The sequence below is a fragment of the Colias croceus genome, chromosome 23 (assembly GCF_905220415.1).
Source record: "Colias croceus chromosome 23, ilColCroc2.1".
Classification (NCBI taxonomy): domain Eukaryota; kingdom Metazoa; phylum Arthropoda; class Insecta; order Lepidoptera; family Pieridae; genus Colias; species Colias croceus.
The window spans coordinates 1129832-1149621 of NC_059559.1; the positions used below are offsets into that span (position 1 = coordinate 1129832).

Consider the following 19790-nt stretch of genomic DNA (forward strand, 5'->3'; position numbering starts at 1 on the left):
CGCATCGTTTAATTCAGTTCTTCCTGTATCGCATTTGACGAAGTTTTTGCCCGACTGCTAAAAAAAGGGGTCAGGGGTTATGTTTTTAGAGTGATATAATATTATGTAGTATGTATATGTATGTGTTGTTACGCTCTTCAGCGTAATGGCTTGATGGATTTTAAGTTTTAACTTTAGTGTCGCTAGATTCGTCTTACGGTGCATTTACATCAAACGAACATAGAGCTAGAGCAAGAGCATTCTTTCGTGATCTTTTAGTGCAAACGAAAACTCGTATTCAGTGTTGTTATTATAACATTGCATAGAATCTTTTCGAACACTAAGAACACGAAAGAATGCTCTACGCCTGTTTACACTAAAATAATTTGACATACTTAGTGGGTTTAGAATGAGCATTCGTTTGATGTAAATGCACCGTTAAATATTTTTGAAATAATATGTTGAATGACTATTAATTTATATTGTTACTAGCTAACCGCCCGCGGCTCCGCCCACTTTGACTAAAACCTAATAAATTATATACTAAAACCTTCCTCTTGAACCAATCTATCTATTAAAAAAAACCGCATCAAAATCCGTTGCGTAGTTTTAAAGATTTAAGCATACAAAGGGACATAGGGACAAAGAAAGCGACTTTATTTTATACTATGTAAGTATGGACAATAAGCAACTCACAGTACTCACGTTACTCGATTTCAGCAACGCCTTTGACTCTGTGGATTTCGATTTATTGTTGAGTTTGCTACGCTCTCTTAATTTGTCGCCTTCAGCGTGTGATTCTTGCTCGATGACGTTTCCTCGTCTTGGCGCAATATCAATGCCGGCGTGCCACAAGGATGCGTCTTGTCTCCACTCCTCTTCGCTATTTTTATTTATACTCTAACCCAATCTTTAACTTCTCTCTACCGACGATGCTCAGACTCTCTGTATGCCGACGATGTCCAGATCTACACGCAAGCAACTCTGGAAGATTTGCCTAATGCAATCAGCAAGATGAATGATGACTTATCTATGATTGTTAACTGGAGCAAAAATTTCGGCTTAGTACTTAATCCGTCCAAAACCCAAACGATCGTCATCGGGAGTCCGTCATTCTTGTCAAGGTTTGACTGGGCAACTCTTCCAGTAGTTTCGTTGGGCGGAACACAAATTAAATACAGCACTCACGTCAAAAACCTAGGTATTTACATTGACCAAACTCTATCGTGGGATCTCCATCTCAAGGAAGTGAGCTGAAGGATGTAGGCTTCTGCTGGCTCACTTCGGCGCCTGCGCAACTTGCTACCTATCCCTACAAAAATAATGCTAGCTCACTCCCTTCTCCTGTCCCACCTTGATTACGCTGACACATCCTTTCTTGACCTTTCGGAAGTCCAGTTGAATAGACTTGAGCCCTTGCAAAATTTTTGCATTCGTTGCATTTATTGCGAAATATGTACCACGGGCGAAGCCGGGGCGGACCGCAAAAATAATAGCCAAATAATAAGCGTAAAACTGGAGAACAGCTGGTTTCTGCCATTTTTAACCGACTTCAAAAAAAAGGAGGAGGTTATCAATTCGGCCGGTATGTTTTTTTTTATGTATGTACACCGATTACTCCGAGGTTTCTGAACCGATTTAAGTGATTCTTTTTTTGTTCGATGCGGGATGGTGTCGAATTGGTCCCATAAAAATTTTATTCGGATAGGCCCAGTAGTTTTTATTTTATGAGCATTTTTGTATGTATTTGTAAATGTTGCAAGTGCAAGTTTGAAGTCGGTTGTTTTTAACGCAGTTATCACTTGTTTTAATGTTTTTGTTAATGTACAAGGAAAGTTCTTATAGAGATAAAACACGAAAAAGAAGGAATAGGAAAGAACAACGTCTGCTGGGGCAGCCAGTAATATCCTGTCTGTCTGTTCGCTATAAACTCCAAAATACCTTCACAATTTTAAATTTTGTTTTCTACAATAGTGACTAGTATGGTTCTCGAGGAAGGATTCAGTAAATAATTTGTTCAGTTGTAGATAACGCGGCCGCGGGTGAAACAGTAAACGGAAAACTATTTTCCATGAATAGCCTGGGAGCCCATGAAAGATCGACCTTGACCTATCTAATAAACAGATGCACACTATTTTATGTGATATTTTTGAAGTGAAACTTCTTTAGGCGAATATAATTTCAAGGTCACATCATGGCAATACCGTCACGTTATGGAGCAAGGCGACCATTTTGGTATCTTTGAATCTTGCCAAAGAAGTTTCACTTCTGACACGTGTGCTCAGCACACACGCTCTTTTTATCTATAAATACGCCTACAATAGATTATAATATTATATTTACACGCATTCAAACTATACCCGCATACATACAGAACTACACAATTATTTTATTAAATGTGACAACTCAGGAAGTCACTATTTGGCAGACCTTGGCCGTGAACTAGCGGTACATAGCCGCTTACTGTATTCTCGTGAGAAACGTGTGTGTTTCGTTTACACGTTGGAACGGCTGTAGTTTCCATACATATGACAAGCGCGACTGACGTACGCACTGATGGTCGGTCAAGCTCTGCAACCGGAATGAAAATTTATTTAAAAGAATACTTGGGGCATGATCTACATTAGATACCGAAATCAAAAATATAGTTTATAGCATTTTTGTCTTTTTGTCTGTATATCTCAAACAAAAAGACAGACAAAAATCGGGATAATCTCAAAAAGTACTGAATGGATTTACTTCAAATTTGGTAAGAGATAGCTGGAGACCTGAGGAAGGGAAATCCACGTGGACGAAGCCGCTGGCAGAAAGGTAGTTTATCATATACAGAATTTCAGCTCCAGTATTTTTACAGAACACACAAAAATAAAATTCATAGATATGAAACAATAATACCTGTATATCGATAATAAATAAATTTTATATAACTAATGATAATGGTAACATGCGCTTTTGATAAGCAAAGGGCATTGACCCTGAATTTCTTTATCATTTACCTACATTATAATACAGGGTGTCTCAAAAGAAAGTTTATATTTTGTGGATGTATAAAAAAAAAAGTAAGCGGTGTATTGAAAAAATGTTTATTAATTATTAAAGTGCATAATATGGGAATTTATTTCTTAAAAATAATATCGTCCAAATGCAGTCCATTGTGTTCACGGCACTCATTTAATCGAACAGTAAAATTACAGTATTTATGACAGCTCGGCAGGTAGACACAGTGATGGCTGCCATTTCGTGCCGGATATTTTCTTTTAAATGCTCTAGAGAAGTTGGTTTGTTGGCATACACTTTAGATTCAAGATACCCCTACAAGAAAAAGTCTCTACAAAAAAGTCAGTCAGATAGTGAAGTACAGTCGAATTAATGCGGTAGCATCCGCATATGGTTTTTATAACCCGTAGCATCTTCTACTCGCATTTCTGTAAGCAATTGAGCACTTGCTCCAAAGTCCTCTCTTCTAGATATCCAATCACAGACCCAAATCTCTCTCTTTCTTTTCTTTTTTTGACGAGCTGATATAAGCTTCTGGATGCATTGCATCGCCAGCAAAATAATGATCTTGTTTAGCTCCATACGGATAGCTGTTTGATAGTCCATGACTTTATTTGAACTGACAGAGAGCAAGGAAGCATGCTATAAAATGGCATGTGTATTTGAATGTCTGCTTTGAGCATGCTTATTCAGGAGCATACTTAAAACTAGCATGCCTATTGCTAGCAAATGTAAACTGCTCACCAGCATGCTCGTATTGAGCATACTCAATAGCACGGTTTTAAGCATGCTATTTTAGAGCATGTGTAACAGTAGCATTAGCTTAGGTTTTAAGCATGCTATTTTAGAGCATGTGTAACAGTAGCTTTAATTAAGCTACTGTTACACAAGCTACAGATACACATGCTCGAAAGTAGCACGAAAGCATGCTATTTTTGAGAAAATGCTCCTCCTCTCCTCTCTTCTCTCCTTCCTACCTTAAAAACTACTTCATTTTTCAACACTGCGAAAACTACTCCCTTCGATCAGTGGATAGACGTATTCTGTGTACTCTCAACCCTCTCAACGCACTCATTTCTACGCGGGTTCGTTCGCTGTCTCTGCAGTCAAGTTATGGAACTCTTTACCAGTAAAAATTAGATTTGCTCCTTCCCTATCTTCTTTTAAATACCAAGTCCGTAACCATTATCTCTCAACTGCCTTTAATTCGGATTAGTATATATTTATGTAGTATAAGTATATTTATATATATTTTTAAGTTATATAGTTACTACTATTTAGTATGTATTTGTATGTTTATATATTATGTATGTATGTGTGTCTTTAGTTGTATTAATATGATTAGTTTATTGTAATGTATAGTATGTTGTGTGTATCTTGTATATGCATTTTATTGTATTATATAATTGACGACGCGGTTGGCGCAGTGGTAAACTAACTGCCTACTGAGCCGACGGTCCCGGGTTCGATCCCCGGTCAGGGCAAATATTTGTGTGATGAACTCAATTATTTGTTCTTGGGTCTGGGTGTTATTATCTATATATGTATTTATTAAATATTATATTTATCGTCGCCTAGTACCCACAACACAAGCCTTAATTGAGCTTACTGTGGGACTAGGTCGATTTGTGTAATAATGTCCTGTAATATTTATTTAATATTTATTTATAATTACTTCTACTTAATCTAATAATTGTTTTTTTTTTTCTTCTGTTTCTCAATTTATTATCTCGCTTCTTTGCCTTCTCCCCGTGGTTGCCTGGCAGAAATCACTGCATAGTGATAAGGCCGCCCTTTGTGCTTTTGTTTATTGTAAATTGTTATTTCATGTACCTGATTTATTGCACAATAAAGTGTTAAATAAAGAAATAAATATAAATAATAATAAATTTTGTTATTAATTACCGTAACCATGAGTGTTTGTGGAATCCACGTTCACCTCTGTATAAAAACAACATTGCTCGAAATAATGCTTACCCAGATAAATTAAGTACTAATGACGAGCCAAATTTTACATTAAAAATGTTGAAAAGAAAAATTAAAAATTTAAGATCGGTATATCATACAGAGTTTAAAAAAATAGAAAGTTCAAAGCGATCTGGTTCTGGTGCGTCCAATGTATATAACTACTTGTTGGTTTGAAGAAATGCACTCATTTTTGAAAGACTCGAATGAGTATCGTCCAACTACAAGTACTGAAGTTTCTCATGTAAGTATTATTTGCTTCTTCTTTTAAATAAGCCAATAAGCAATTTCAACCGTACATCACTTTGGCGCCTATTAAGACATTTAAAATTTAAATACGTAAAAAAGAAAAGAAACAGCGCTTTAATTGAAAGGCATGATATTGTTTTATGGCGCATCAAGTACCTTAAACAAATAAAGAAGTTTCGAGATGAAGGACGACCAATATATTATTTGGACGAGACTTGGGTTAACGCAGTTCTATAGGATTTTTTTTTTTCTTATCAATTGCTTAAAACCCTGATTGTTGTAAGAAAAGACAAGTAAAATAATTGTTTTTTGTTTTCTTAATTGTTTATTAATTACGTATTGAGTGCTGCGCCCGAAACCGCGTATTATTTTTAATTCAATAGTTTGTTTTAAGAACAATGTATAATTGAAGATACTTTGTATTGTACATAAAACAAGTATTTGCGTTCATGGTTCACAGGCCGTTCGCGATTCCTCGCGCGCCGAGCCTAGCCGTGCGCCCCCCGCCCCTCAGGCATCCGAAGACCCGACCGCGGGCAACGCCGTGACCCGCAAACCGCCTTCCCCTCTTCCCGTTTTTCGTTCCCCCTTCCGGAGGAACGCTCCTTAAGAGCTGTAATTAAAGCGATCCCTAAAGAGATCTCAGCCGACCAAGTCTTCGATAGTTCGGAAAATAAACATCACACACCACACCACACAAGCACTGACTGGACACGGTGGTTTCGCCTTCTACTTGAATAGATTCAAGCTGAAGGAGAATCCATCGTGCCTGTGTCAGCCCGGAGTCGACGAGACGGTTTGTCACCTGTTGCTCGAGTGTCCGATTTTTGCAAGAGATAGATATGTTATTGAGTAAAAACTGGGCATCGCGATGACGGGTGAGAATCTGCCTGCGGCCCAGGGGGATAAGATGAGGACTGAATTCTTGGAATTTTGTGAACGAATTGTGAGGGTGATAAATAAAAGATATTGTGATAAGTTGTGATGTTAGGGTTTAGTTTTATAAGTGTTGTGCCGTATTGTTTTATTTCTTTTTTTTTATTATTCTCATTGTAATGTTTTTAAATAATGTAAGTTTTAAACGTAATATTTAAGTGTCGTATTTTATTATTATTTTGGAAATTTTATTGTAAATTGAGGCCATGAGAACCATAGTGGCCTAAGTAATTTTTTTGCAATATTGAGTCTAATTAATTTACACCTCATGGCCCCAGAACAGTTAAAATTAGAACTACAAAATATAATAATAACTAGTCAGCTCTCCCAAGAATTAACTCTACATTTTATTGACGGTGAATCATATCACCAAGACATTTATAAGTTGCTTACTGTGAAGTCGAGAATAACGTGAGGCTATTTCGTGAATATACTGTTAGTGATAGTGTTAGTGATAGTGTTCGTGATAGTATCAGTGATAGTGATAGTGTGTGCTGAGAGACTAAGAATTTAACATTTCTCTTTTAGATTAAACTAACATACATTTAGAATTTTAAGTCTTTATATTTGACACTTTACTTTAGATTAATCAAACATAAATATTGAACATTTTAATTACTAACATATTTCATACGTCTTATCATTGGATCATTTAAATCTTTGTAACATTTTCTAACATTTTCATCTCATATCTACTCATCTTTGTCGCCCGGGAGCATGTTCGGTGCAATGACCACCGAACACCCTAGTCAGCAATACTAGGTATCGCGGGCGGCGTTTAACATAAATTCAATCAGTCCACAAAACATATATACATACAGTGCTCATTTTTTATTAGTTGTCCATCATGTCCTATATTTTTTGTGTATTCTTTCTGAAAAAAATTGATGTACAGCTGCTAATGAGCCTTAATAAAATAAATAAATAAATAAACATCATTTTACCGCGCGACGCGTAACATTTTAACATTAAACATATGTAGTGTGTGTTATTATTCACATTTCAAATATCGTAAATTCAGCGGTTTGTGGCGCGGCGAATGGCGACACTCCTGCGAGAGCCAGTCGCCTGTTACTCGCCGATCTGAGTTAACGTGTAATAAAGTATAAATTTATAAATGTAATAAAGTAGTTCAACATATCCAGTATTTCATTTGAAGATCCCAGCCTTTGTACACTAAACATATAACATAACATAATTATAACATTTATGTAACAGAATAATTAACATAATATAATGAACAATTATAGCATTAACAGATAAACATTAGCCAGTAACAGAGTTATAATAGCAGTGATTTTAGAAATAAATTAGTGTAAATTTTAGTTTGATTTTATAACAAATCCCTCCAACACTAGCCACGTAGCCCACCACTGGGTCTATCGCCCTACAATGATTTTTTTCAGCTAAAATTGAACATTTTGATAGAACCAGGGTGGCCTAAAAGTGATACAACGAATATTCACTAGATGGCAGCATAATCACTGTTATGGTTTTTAGTCTGTGATCTAAATTTGAGGGGCCATACTGGCCTAAATAAGATAGGCCACTATGGTTTATGCCCGCTAAAACTTCTCTGTCAGGATGACATACTTTTGGCAATCTGTTGATGACAAATGTCGTGCGTATCCCGTGCGTGCTTTAACTACTCTATGGCTATAACTTTCAGTAAAATTATATATTTTGTGAAGTGGATATTTGACTCTAATAAGTAATATGGAAAACGATCAACAAGAAAGCTCAAACAATGTGGATACCGAACGTCGAGGTATGTTTTACAATATTCCATTGTATTGAAATAATTATATGACGTGTTATTTGTTAATAGTGTTCTAAGAGTTTTCATTATTTACAGAAATCTTTGGGTCTGAAGCAGAAGAAGGCCCATTTCAAGACTCTGGTTCAGAATACCAGCCATCTGGACGTAATTCGACGGCATCTAGTACAGATTTAATTGATATTTTAGGTGACGAAAACCAATCTCCAAATAATATAACTTCTGAAATAACTCCAGTTCAAAGTAAACCCAGAAAAAGAGTAAGACAACCAAGCAAATGGAAGAAGAATGTGAGAAAGGAAAAGCGTTCAAGTGGTGAGGAATATATTAATGTTAAAGGTGTTCTAGTGCCACCAAAACAAATTGATACGGCTTGTGAGTGTAATTGCCAACAAAAGTGTCATGAAAAGATTCTGCCTAGTCAGCAAATTATTCTGTTCAAGAGCTTTGGGAAATTATAACTTGCAGTCATCTTACCTTTTTTCTTTAATTAAGGTGATGCCAAAAAAGACATGTCACACTGCTTCTGCTGAATCTAGGCGTTCAAATTCAAGGGTGTATCAGGTTCCTAATTGTGATGGCTTGCATGTAACTGTATGCAAAGAATTTTTTAAACTATGGCTACTATGGTTCTCATTGCCTCAATTGTTAATTTGTATTTTTTACTTTTAATTGTATTTTATTTTAGGCCTAATTTGTGAATAAATAATTTTATGGTATTTTATTTGATTAAAAGTAAAATAAATGTCTCTGGACTATATTCCAGAGAATGCCCTGCGATGGCGGGTGCTTTTATAAAAAAAATATATATATATAGACATCTACATATGCTGAATGCATCTACCCCAACGCATACACAAAAACCTCAAACAGGAGTCCTTACTGCAACTAGTGACGAGTTGCATTTTAGCAACATTGAAGAAATAGTTAAATTGTTAAGTTGATTAATCGCAGTGTCAATGCGAGCGATGAGTTGCGTAAAAAAACAAAGAGATGACGGCTTAAAAGATGGACAAACAAAGAAGCTGATTCTAGATGTACGTTGGAATTCCACGTTTTATATGCTAGAACGTTTCTTGGAATTAGTTACGACGATTGGTGCAATATTGTTGTGCCGTTCAGATGCTCCGCCAATGCTGACATCTAGTGAAATAGGCTGTCTGCGTGAAATCGTCCATCTGATACAACCTTTTAAATGACTGACAAAGGATATTTGTGGAAAGGAATATGTCACCGTGAGCAAGGTCATCCCACTTGGAAAACTTTTCTCCGACATTTGAAGCTGCTATTTCTTTAAAGACAGAAATTCAGAAGTAGGTGATTAAGCGATTTGATAAGCTAGAACACTGCTCGTCTTTGGCTTTAGCAACTGCACTGGATCCGCGCTTTAAACTCGTTATTTTAAAGATGCAGTGGCAAAATCTAAAGTCTTGAATTATGTGAACACCTATATAAAAAATATGCAAACTATGAATTTACCCACAGAGTCTTCTGACGAATCAGAAAAAGATGAAAAGACAGAACGTGAATTTGATATATGGAGTTACCACAAACAATTGTCACCCGATAATATGAAAAATAAAACCACGGACACAAAGAAAGTGGAATCAGAATTTCACATATTTGTATCTTCACCTGTTACCCCAATAAAAGGAGATCCGATAGAAATCTGGAACGATATGAAAACTTTATTTCCATATTTATATAAACTGGCTATGAAACATTTGCCAATAGTAGCAACTTCAGTCCCCAGTGAACGGTTATTTTCCGAAGCTGGAGCTGTTATTACTCGAGAAAGAAACCGATTGCTTGGCAGTAGATTATCGAAATTATTATTTTTTAATTCTGTATTGAAAAAGAAATAGGTTGTTGTTTTGTTAAATTCCTCTTAGGTATAATAAATTTATCTTCGTGTCTTTTGATTTTGTTTATTTCATAGTTCTTCCACTCTGCAGACTGCATATCCTAGTAAATTATATCTGTATTATTTAAAGTAGGTAAGTCATTTGTTTATCAGTAATCAGTCTAACTATATAAATCAGATAAGAAAACGCTTTTTCTCTGTATTTCAAGGCCATTTTGTCAATCCTGTAAGTATTTTAAAAAACACCGATATATCGTTCATAAACATCGATATTTTCGACATCGATGTTTAACTTTTAAAAACATCGATATTTCGACATCGATGTTTTTCATGAACGATGTTGCACCCCTGAGTATGCCCAAGCAGTCCTGTTTAGAACTCGACGAAACACGTTTCTTATGTCCTGAAATGGAAACAACATCCTTGCTGCGGACGAATGTATTACAGAACTTATTAACTTTTCATCAAACATAAGTACATGCCGTTCATTACCCATTATTATTGAAAATTTTAAGATTGAACTTTTACAACTCAATCGATGGCTCGTTTACACCAGAACTGAAACTATAATATAAAATTTTTGTAATAATGAGTTAAGCCATAAAAAACTCCGTGGTACTTACCTGGTCACTGTAGATGATGATTGTTGTGTTAGAGTATAGGACCACACTTTGAAAAGAAACAATCTCAAGGAAAGAACATTGTTTCCGCCAGTATACCAATAATTATTATTAACTTACCGCATATATGGAAAACAGTCGGTGAAAGAAAACCATTAAATTTAAAGGAAATTGACCTCACCGATATTCAGCTTTTAAACGTATTTCTGAAGAAAAGTGAAGTGATAAGTGAAAAGGCAATTAGTGAAAGGGGTGAAAACAGTGCTTTAGCTTTTAAGAGTATAGTATAGGGAACATTGTTTTAACAGTTTTAATTTTAAATATTTGTCTTGTATTCATAGTTTATAAGAAATCGTATAAAAATGTAATTAGAAATTGTAATGTTCGAAATCATCCCCAAACCCTTGATGATAATCTCGAACTTACGGAGGGAGGACTTATACATCCAAAACCTGCTGAATCCATATTTTAGTAGTTTACCTAAATATTAGTACTTGCAACAATGTATCCACTTTTTTGCAATAGTTATGATTTTAGAAGTGATTACGGAGAATCGCCCACTCAACCGTCGTGACGACATCCCTAATCATTTCTAAGAAGACGCGATCTCCAGATCGTGGTACTGTTTAAACATAGAATAAATCAGTTACACACTAACCATCTTATTGTACAGAACTTTCATATAAATTAAAATATTTTTTTTAAAAGACGTCCCACGGTCGCTAGAACTTGACTGGCGCAGCCGGTAGGATTTTCGCGTGGAAATCCCTATATTCAGTAATCCTTATATAGTAATATGTTTTCGCGCAAAAACTCCAAACTCAGTTTTACGCGAATATCTAAGTAAAAGGAATATCTATACGTAGATGCGAAAATTCCGAACCAAATAAATTCGTCAAGTGATCGTGTGAAAGTGTCGTGCAGTGTGTGTAACTCAGGAAGAATGCAGACGAGCAGCTTGTGAGTAAACCTCGAAGACGCGATCTCCAGATCGTGGTACTGTTTAAACATAGAATAAATCAGTTACACACTAACCATCGTATTGTACAGACTTTAATTAAATTCATATAAATTAAAATATATTTTTTTAAAGACATCCCGCGGTCGCTGGAACTTGACTAAATAGTAAACAACACAACGGTAGCATTAAATAAATACCACAACTTTGAACAAGAAAATACCACGCAATATCAACCTAAATTACCCCAGTTATTCATCCCAGTTAACGGAGCGATTGCGTTTCTTGCTCATATCTTTTTAATAGTAATATATCTATATATATAACAAGTATATATACAGGGTGTAATCGTTAAGTGTGCACAAGCGATTATTCCGTAACTATTGCAGATACCAAAAAACTTTAAACTGATATCGAAAGTACTTAACCTAATGACTAAAATGGCCATAATAAATTTTTAAAAATAAAACGAGAAATATTCAAAAATGTTACATTAAACGCTACCATACATTTTATTTCCCATACATTTTGTATTCATAGCAGATTTTCAAAGTGATGTCCTCATTGTGCAATACGATGAGGAGCTCTATTTACAGTTTCTAAATGAACTTCCCATCAAATTTGCGAAGTAATTAAAGCAGAAAACCAAAAAAAGAAAAAAAAAGCTAAAATCTTTCATATTAAATGCACTAGGTTGATCCAAAAGTAATGATAATTGGGTATTTCCTGTGCACATAAAAATATAAAATAAATGTTTTTTTGCTTGCTCATGTATTCACTAAGTAATCACAAAAAAATCATATCAACAGGCCACGTTTCCAATTACATATTTACATTAATTTGAATGTGAACCGTGCGTGCCAGAATGTTTCCCGACGAAAAGAAGAAACAATGATTCGACATGTAGAGGGTAAATTTCAAAATTTTTAATGACATCAGGATAATTTTTTGTCACGTTTTATGATCACGGACGTTACCCGAGTTCACCATGTTAATGCTGAAACCAAAAAACAATCAATGTCCTGGATGCGAGCTTCCAAAGTGACGATGAAGAAATTCAAAGTGAAAATCAGTAGGTTAGATTAAAGCGGTAGTTTTTTGGGACGCTGAAGGAATAATTACGGTGGAATATTTTAAAAAGGTAGCCACTTTATTGGGCTCTTACTAAACAGACCAAATTAAAAGATTGCGGTAGGTTAGTAAGGAAAAGAGACATGGCAAACTGCGGACCTGAACGCTGTTTCACCAAGACAACGCACCAGATCACAAAGCGTCAGTTGCGATGGCTGCCATTAAAAAATCGGCATTCCAAAATTCGAATAAAACTACTGTAAATGTTCAATCTGAAGCCCAAAACCTATTATTAAGACATTTAAAAATAGATGAAAAACTTAAGGATACTGTATTTCTGCGAATGAGAACCGATAAAACATCACTTGTTGCCAAATCCGATGTCCTAATATGTGCTTTTGGAACCCAGTACATGAAAACCCACAAGGAACAACATTTTGTTAATGTAATTTCTCGAAAAATGAGGGAGTTAGCGAAATTATTGTAAGAAATGAAAAAGATTTAGGCCCAGTTTCACCAAGCTCTGTTAGTTACTTTAACACGCTGTTAACTCTTTTAACGGGACTTCAATGTAAGGGAGTGTCCCACCATGACCTAATCGAGGTTTAGTTTCCTTAACACGGCATCATATTTAACCCGTGGGATAGAGGCTCTTTAAATTTTTAACAAGCGATTAGAAAAAATGATTTGATGTTTTCTTGCTGTCAAGATGGACTCTGCATACAATTTTATTTTTGAAAATGAAGATATTTTATTGGATGATTTGGATAATTTGGATGGTATAGTGCGACGGCCCAGGATTTATAAAGTACGTCGTCATTATTTTGATAAATATGACGATGTTGATTTTACCACAAGATTTCGTTTATCGAAAAATCGGCTTTGGGAGTATTAAAATTAATTGAAGACAAACTCGAATACCCATCGGATCTGTAAGTAAAACTATCTAGTGAGGTAATATTTATATTTATGTGCATAATAGGAAGATAATAGGTACCTACCTACATACTATTACTTTTAATTAAACCATAATAATCCTGCGAGTCAAATCTAGTGTTGAATACCACTATACCTAAAATGTAAACTTCATCATCAACAACCCTTTACGTCTACAACTAATAGGGCTCAGGCTCTTCTTATGATTATAAAATTTACTTATCTTGATTTTAAATTCTGTTACAGGAATCAATCAGTTTCACCAATAAACCAATTGCTTTTGACATTAAGATACTATGCCACAGGTTCGCAGCAAATAACAGTAGGAGACTATTGTGGAGTTAGTAAATCAACTTCTCATAGGATTATACACAGGGTTACGACTGCTATAGCATCCCTCAGCTATAAATATATCAAATTTCCAGAGTCTGTAGAAGAACTGAGGAAATCACAATTGGATTTTTATAATACATATAGCACGGTTTCCAAAAGCGTTGGGTGCTCTAGATTGCACACATGTACGACTTCGTTCACCTGGTGGCGAGAATGCAGAGTATTTTAGAAATAGGAAAGGATACATGTCTATAAATGTACAGGTGATTGGTAGTGCTAACTTAAAAATTATTGATTTGGTTGCACGATGGCCAGGAAGCAGTCAAGACCAAACTATATGGAATGCATCATACAGAAATGCTCAATTTGAAAATAACAAATATGGAGATGCAGTTCTACTCGCAGACAGTGGGTATATGAACCGACCATACATAATGATGCCCTTGGAAGATCCCAGAACACCTGAGGAGATACTCTATAATGAGTCCCAAATCAGAAGCCGAAATCCGATAGAACGACTCTTTGGGGTATGGAAACGACGCTTCCCTATACTGGCTATGGGCATGCAGGTGCAATTAAAAAATTGTTTAAGAGTTATTGTTGCCACAGGGGTCTTGCACAATATTTTCCATAAAAGATTTATTTGACGCACTTAGACCGATACACTACGATACCATTGATAAAAAAACAAGGACCTTACATGGAAACAAACACGGCAGAAATAGAGGCAGACCTAAAAACTTTATTTCAAATCATTGTAAAAATAGAAATTTGATATTATATCTAGCCAAGCAGCATCTGATCTTAACACAAATAAGTGGAATAAAGTAACTATAGTCCCGTTAGCTAATGACTTAAAAATCCTAAAAGAATACCTCGGAAAAAAATCAGAAGAAGCTGCGAACAAAATCAAAGAAGGTTTATACAATTGTATTGTATTGTATAATGTTTCGACTTATATTCAGCTATTAGAGACTGTATATTGTAGGGTTTTGTTACTGAACAGGCGCAGGCCTGGAGAGCTTCAGAGAATCAAAGTTCACGATTATTTAGAAACCTGATAATAATGCTGCTGATAAATACGAAGAATTTGACCGGGCTCTTACTTTATCGGAAAGGGTCTTGGTACAGAAATTTAAAAGAGTTGTCATTAGGGGCAAGCGTGGGCGTGGGGTTCCAGTATTATTTAATAAGGAGGTTCAAGATGACATTAAATTATTGCTCTCGATCAGAGACACATTTGTTTCAACATCAAATCGTTTTTTATTTGGTAATCCAGGTTTTGAAAATACAATATATGGTTACAAAGTACTAGAAAGGCATGCGAGGCTATCTGGAGCAAAAAATCCGAAATCAATATCAAGTACCAGGCTTAGGAAACATTTAGCCACGTTATCTCAAATATTCAGTATGACTGAAAATGACATGGAACAGCTAGCTACATTTATGGGCCATACAAATGATGTACACAAAAAATCATATCGGCTACCAGATGATGTCTATCAAACAGCCAAGATATCTAAGCTGCTCATCCTAATGGAAGACGGGAAAGCAGACGCTTTCAGAGGCAAATCCCTGGATGAGATTGAACTTGATTTAAATGAAAAATTAGATGAAGGGATGACAGAAAATGAAGTAATTTTGGATTATGATGTCGAGTCACGTGGACAAGCGCAAGATATAACAGACGGAAATACGTCACAACCACCGCGATCAACACCACCACCACCTCAGCCAGGACCATCTGGTCTTCAAACAAATACCTTGGAGTCTGATCATCACGTCAAGAAAGGCAAAAAGAGGACCCTGATACCATGGACTGCAGAACAAAAAAAAGTGCTCTGCATTTTTTAAACATCATATTAAAATCAAACAACCACCTAAAAGACATGAATGTGAGGCTCTTAAAGAAAAGCACCGAGACCTCCTGCATAATAAAGATTGGCCAAAAATAAAAGTATTTATACAAAACATTTACACTAAGAAATAGTAGCTTCTGACTGATTTAATTTCAGCATAACCTCACCAATTTTATTTTGTTTGTATTATTTTTGTTTGTTTCCAAAGTGATTTGAATATATTATGTATATTATGTCATTTAAGTAATTAATATTGTGTCTCATCTTTTAATATAATAAGGTATAACCACAGAATACATAATAGTAGCTAAACGCTAGTATAACTATATGAAGCCTTAATATTAATAACCATACAAGCAACAGCTGTTTAGCTCATGGCTGATTTGTTAGTTTATAATAATTATTTTTAATATTTAGTGATGTGAACGCCTACCTCAATAGATTTGCTTCTTTTATGTTTTAATAAGAGTATTGTTGTGTAATTTTTATTTCAGGACTGATTTATTTTATTTTTGATAGGTACATTAATAATTTTTTAAAGCGTTTTTATTTTACTTGTTGACGCCTAAATGGCTTTTTTTATTTTTGAGACTTTGTACTGATGGGTATGTCTTATATGTGATTATTCAGGTTAATAATTTTCTAATCATCTTTATTTTATTTATTTAACGGCTAAACGAATTACAACTTTTTAAATTTTAACGACGGCGACGTGTCACATACACAAGTGAATTATAGTCAATGACACAGTAAATTAGCCGCTCAACTGATCGTTCTTAAAATTGTTTTTCTTAAATTACTTTTATGTTCTGATTTCGGTGTATTTGATTTGTCCGACAATTTAATTATTATGACTATGGGTTTATTATTGTACGGTCAGCCAAGAAAGTGGTGTACCAGTTTTGATTTAGTTTGAAAATTACAACAAGGTTCGTTATAAAAAGATATTACTGAAAGAGACAACATTATCATGACGTAAACCTATTTAGTATTCATACGTCATATGTCACATATAAGAACATGACATTTTAACCTTTATAGCTTATACAGACGCTCCGATTTTGTTGGTGCCAACCATCCGACCACGACCAAATCGGAAAGTGAAGAGAGCGGTCGGTCCGACATAATTATTATTAATATTGTTGCTATTTTCTTGTCGTGGTGCTTTCTTATTTATCTTTTACGGTTCTTTATGTTTTATATGTGTGTGTTGTGCTGTCCTTGATAAATAAATGTTTCTTTTCTTTTCTTTTTTTCTTTTCTTTTCTAATATTGGTTTGACGTGGTCGGATGTGCCGGTGATCCCGACCAAAACAACTTCCTATCCGATCCAACCAAATTGGAACGTTTGGAAGCTTTGTTCCGACCAAATCGGCTCATTCCATAGAGTAATATAGGTAATTGACTCATTCGCATTCGCAACGCCGCCGGTGTACGTCAACATGAACGCCGAGGGAGTTTCAGTCACCGAACGTGATATAATAATAAAATTACTGGAACTATATAGACCTTCCCTGTTTGTGGGATTTAACTAACAAAGATTACGCAAATAGAGATGCCCGAAACCAAGCGTATTTTATTATGTTAGAAGTATTAAAAAAAATTGACAGTGGGGCTACATTAAAAACCTTAAAAAATAAGTTGGACAATATGCGTACATCCTATAGGAGGGAGCGAAAAAAGGTAAGCAAATCAATCAATCATCAATCAATCAAGTCAAATATCCTGTTATGTATATAAATAAATAATGTGTTTTATAATTTATGTTTTTCATTTATGAGCATTTTTGTCTGATCTCGATGACATAATATAATTGAAATGTAGCAACTTTGATTCACTAAAAAGTATTTAATAAATATCAAACCTATTAAATAAATAAATAGCACATCTAAATAATATGTAGATTGTAGAAGGTAATTAATAATATCAAATCTTTTTTATTTTTTACTTCTCCATTTTTCAAGTCGGTTGTTTTTACGTAGTTATTTTTATTCCGTTTCATTATGAATAACTAACTAGGTTTCCGCCCGCGGCTTCGCCCGCGCAGTCAAAGAAAAACCCGCATAGTTCCCGTTCCCATGGGATTTCCGGGATTGCATCATTTTCCCGGGATAAAAAGTAGCCTATGTCCTTTCTCGGGTATCAAAATATCTCCATACCAAATTTCATGAAAATTGGTTCAGTAGTTTAGGCGTGATTGAGTAACAGACAGACAGACAGACAGAGTTACTTTAGCATTTATAATATTACTAGAGGTCCGCCCCGGCTCCGCCCGTGGTACATATTTCGCAATAAAAGGTAGCCTATGTCCTTTCTCGGGTATCAAAATATCTCCATACCAAATTTCATGAAAATTGGTTCAGTAGTTTAGGCTTGATTGAGTAACAGACAGACAGACAGAGTTACTTTAGCATTTATAATATTACTAGAGGTCCGCCCTGGCTCCGCCCGTGGTACATATTTCGCAATAAAAGGTAGCCTATGTCCTTTCTCGGGTATCAAAATATCTCCATACCAAATTTCATGCAAATTGGCTCAGTAGTTTAGGCGTGATTGAGTAACAGACAGACAGACAGAGTTACTTTCGCATTTATAATATTAGTATGGATGACATGATTGCTAAAGGATTTCACCCATTCCCTAGACTGGCTTCTACAGTCTAAATGACAAGAGAAAATATATGAAGTGATATACGGCTGCGTGATATCAAAACATGTCTTGATGTAGCAAGACTAGCAAGTATGCATAATGGTAAATCAAGACATGTTTTGACAATACTTAACAAGTAAAAAAATAATTATAATATATTCTAAGTACTTTATTGAAGAAATAAAACAACTATGGGTTTCAGTAAACAATAAATTTGGATATTTTACATATTTTAGGTGGAAGCTAGCAAGACTAGTAGCGCTGGAAACGATGAGGTGCATACGCCATCATTATGGTACTATGAACACCTCTTATTCTTGGATGAAAAAATCACGCCGATGACAGAGGTCATTGATAATATGGAGACGAATTCTTCCCAGTCACATAATGATGAGGTAAGCTTTAAATATTCAGAGTAGTAATCATTCTTTCTTGAAAATGTACCCGGCCCTGATTGTTAAAATATTCAGTGAATATTTGTCTAACAGAATTACCATATGCAGTACGTTGCCTTTCTGTTCTGTTAAGGCCTACTGAGTTGTCATTTAATCTCCAGTCTCCTGGCCGAAAAGTACATGTTTCAGTATCCTCGGTATCAACACAATTTCTTGTTATATAATTTGATGACTTTTTTCTTAAATAATTGTGCAGTGTGCATGAAGCCATTACAACTTTGGGTACATCATGAACATTAATTTGAATTGGTCTTTTTAATACTCTAAAACGTTCAGCTAAAATACCAAATGCATTTTCTACAATTCTTTTTGCTCTGGAGAGTCTATAATTGAAAATTCTTTGATCATGTGTCAAATTTCTTCTTGGATATGGTTTTAAAAGATTTTCATTAATGGCAAATGCATTATCTGCCACAAAACAATATGGGGCGATAACATTTGATTGCGGTAAAATAGAAGGTGATGGTAAATTGAGTTGGTTCGATTTCATTTTTTTCATGAAAAGTTGTATGTTTGAATACTCCACCATCAGAAATACTGCCATTAGAACCTATATTTACATAAATAAACTCGTAATTTGCATTCACAATACCAAGCAGGACTATGCTAAAAGTTCCCTTATAATTATAGTACAGTGTACCCGATTTTGGCGGCTTCTCGATAATAACATGTTTGCCGTCAATAGCACCCAAGCAATGATTAAATTGCCATTTTATTTCAAAGTCTTTAGCTATTTGTAACCAGTCATTTTCTGTTTCAGGAACCTGCAACAAAAAGAGAACGCGTTACGAGAAGAAAGCAAAATGACATTTTAAAGAAACAGTCGGAATTACTAGAGTCTGCTAAAATATTAATATCTGGCGACGGCACATCAGCTGATGCTTTCGGGAACTCCGTGAGTTCTCAGCTCAAGGAGCTCCCAAAAGTACAAAGATGCCTTGCCGAAAAATTAATAGGAGAAACATTGTTCTATGCAAAACTAGGAGTCCTTACTTTTGAAACATCAATAAATGTAAAAAGAAGATCAGTACAATATTTAGGTCAGGGGTACGCGTACCAGAAGCAGGTGCCACAAACATATAACCAACACGCAGTGTCCTCTCAGCTTACATCGGATGACTCGTCTTCACAAATAATCTATG

General features: G+C 35.2%; 1 protein-coding gene across 1 annotated transcript; it reads left to right on the forward strand.

The window, feature by feature from the left end:
• The first annotated feature begins 7409 nt into the window (after positions 1-7409).
• LOC123702301 lies at positions 7410-8570 on the forward strand. The gene is made up of 2 exons (XM_045650017.1): positions 7410-7894; positions 7982-8570. The coding sequence occupies exons 1-2, from the start codon at positions 7843-7845 to the stop codon at positions 8362-8364; spliced, it is 435 nt and encodes a 144-aa protein (XP_045505973.1). The 5' UTR covers positions 7410-7842; the 3' UTR covers positions 8365-8570.
• Positions 8571-19790: the final 11220 nt, after the last annotated feature.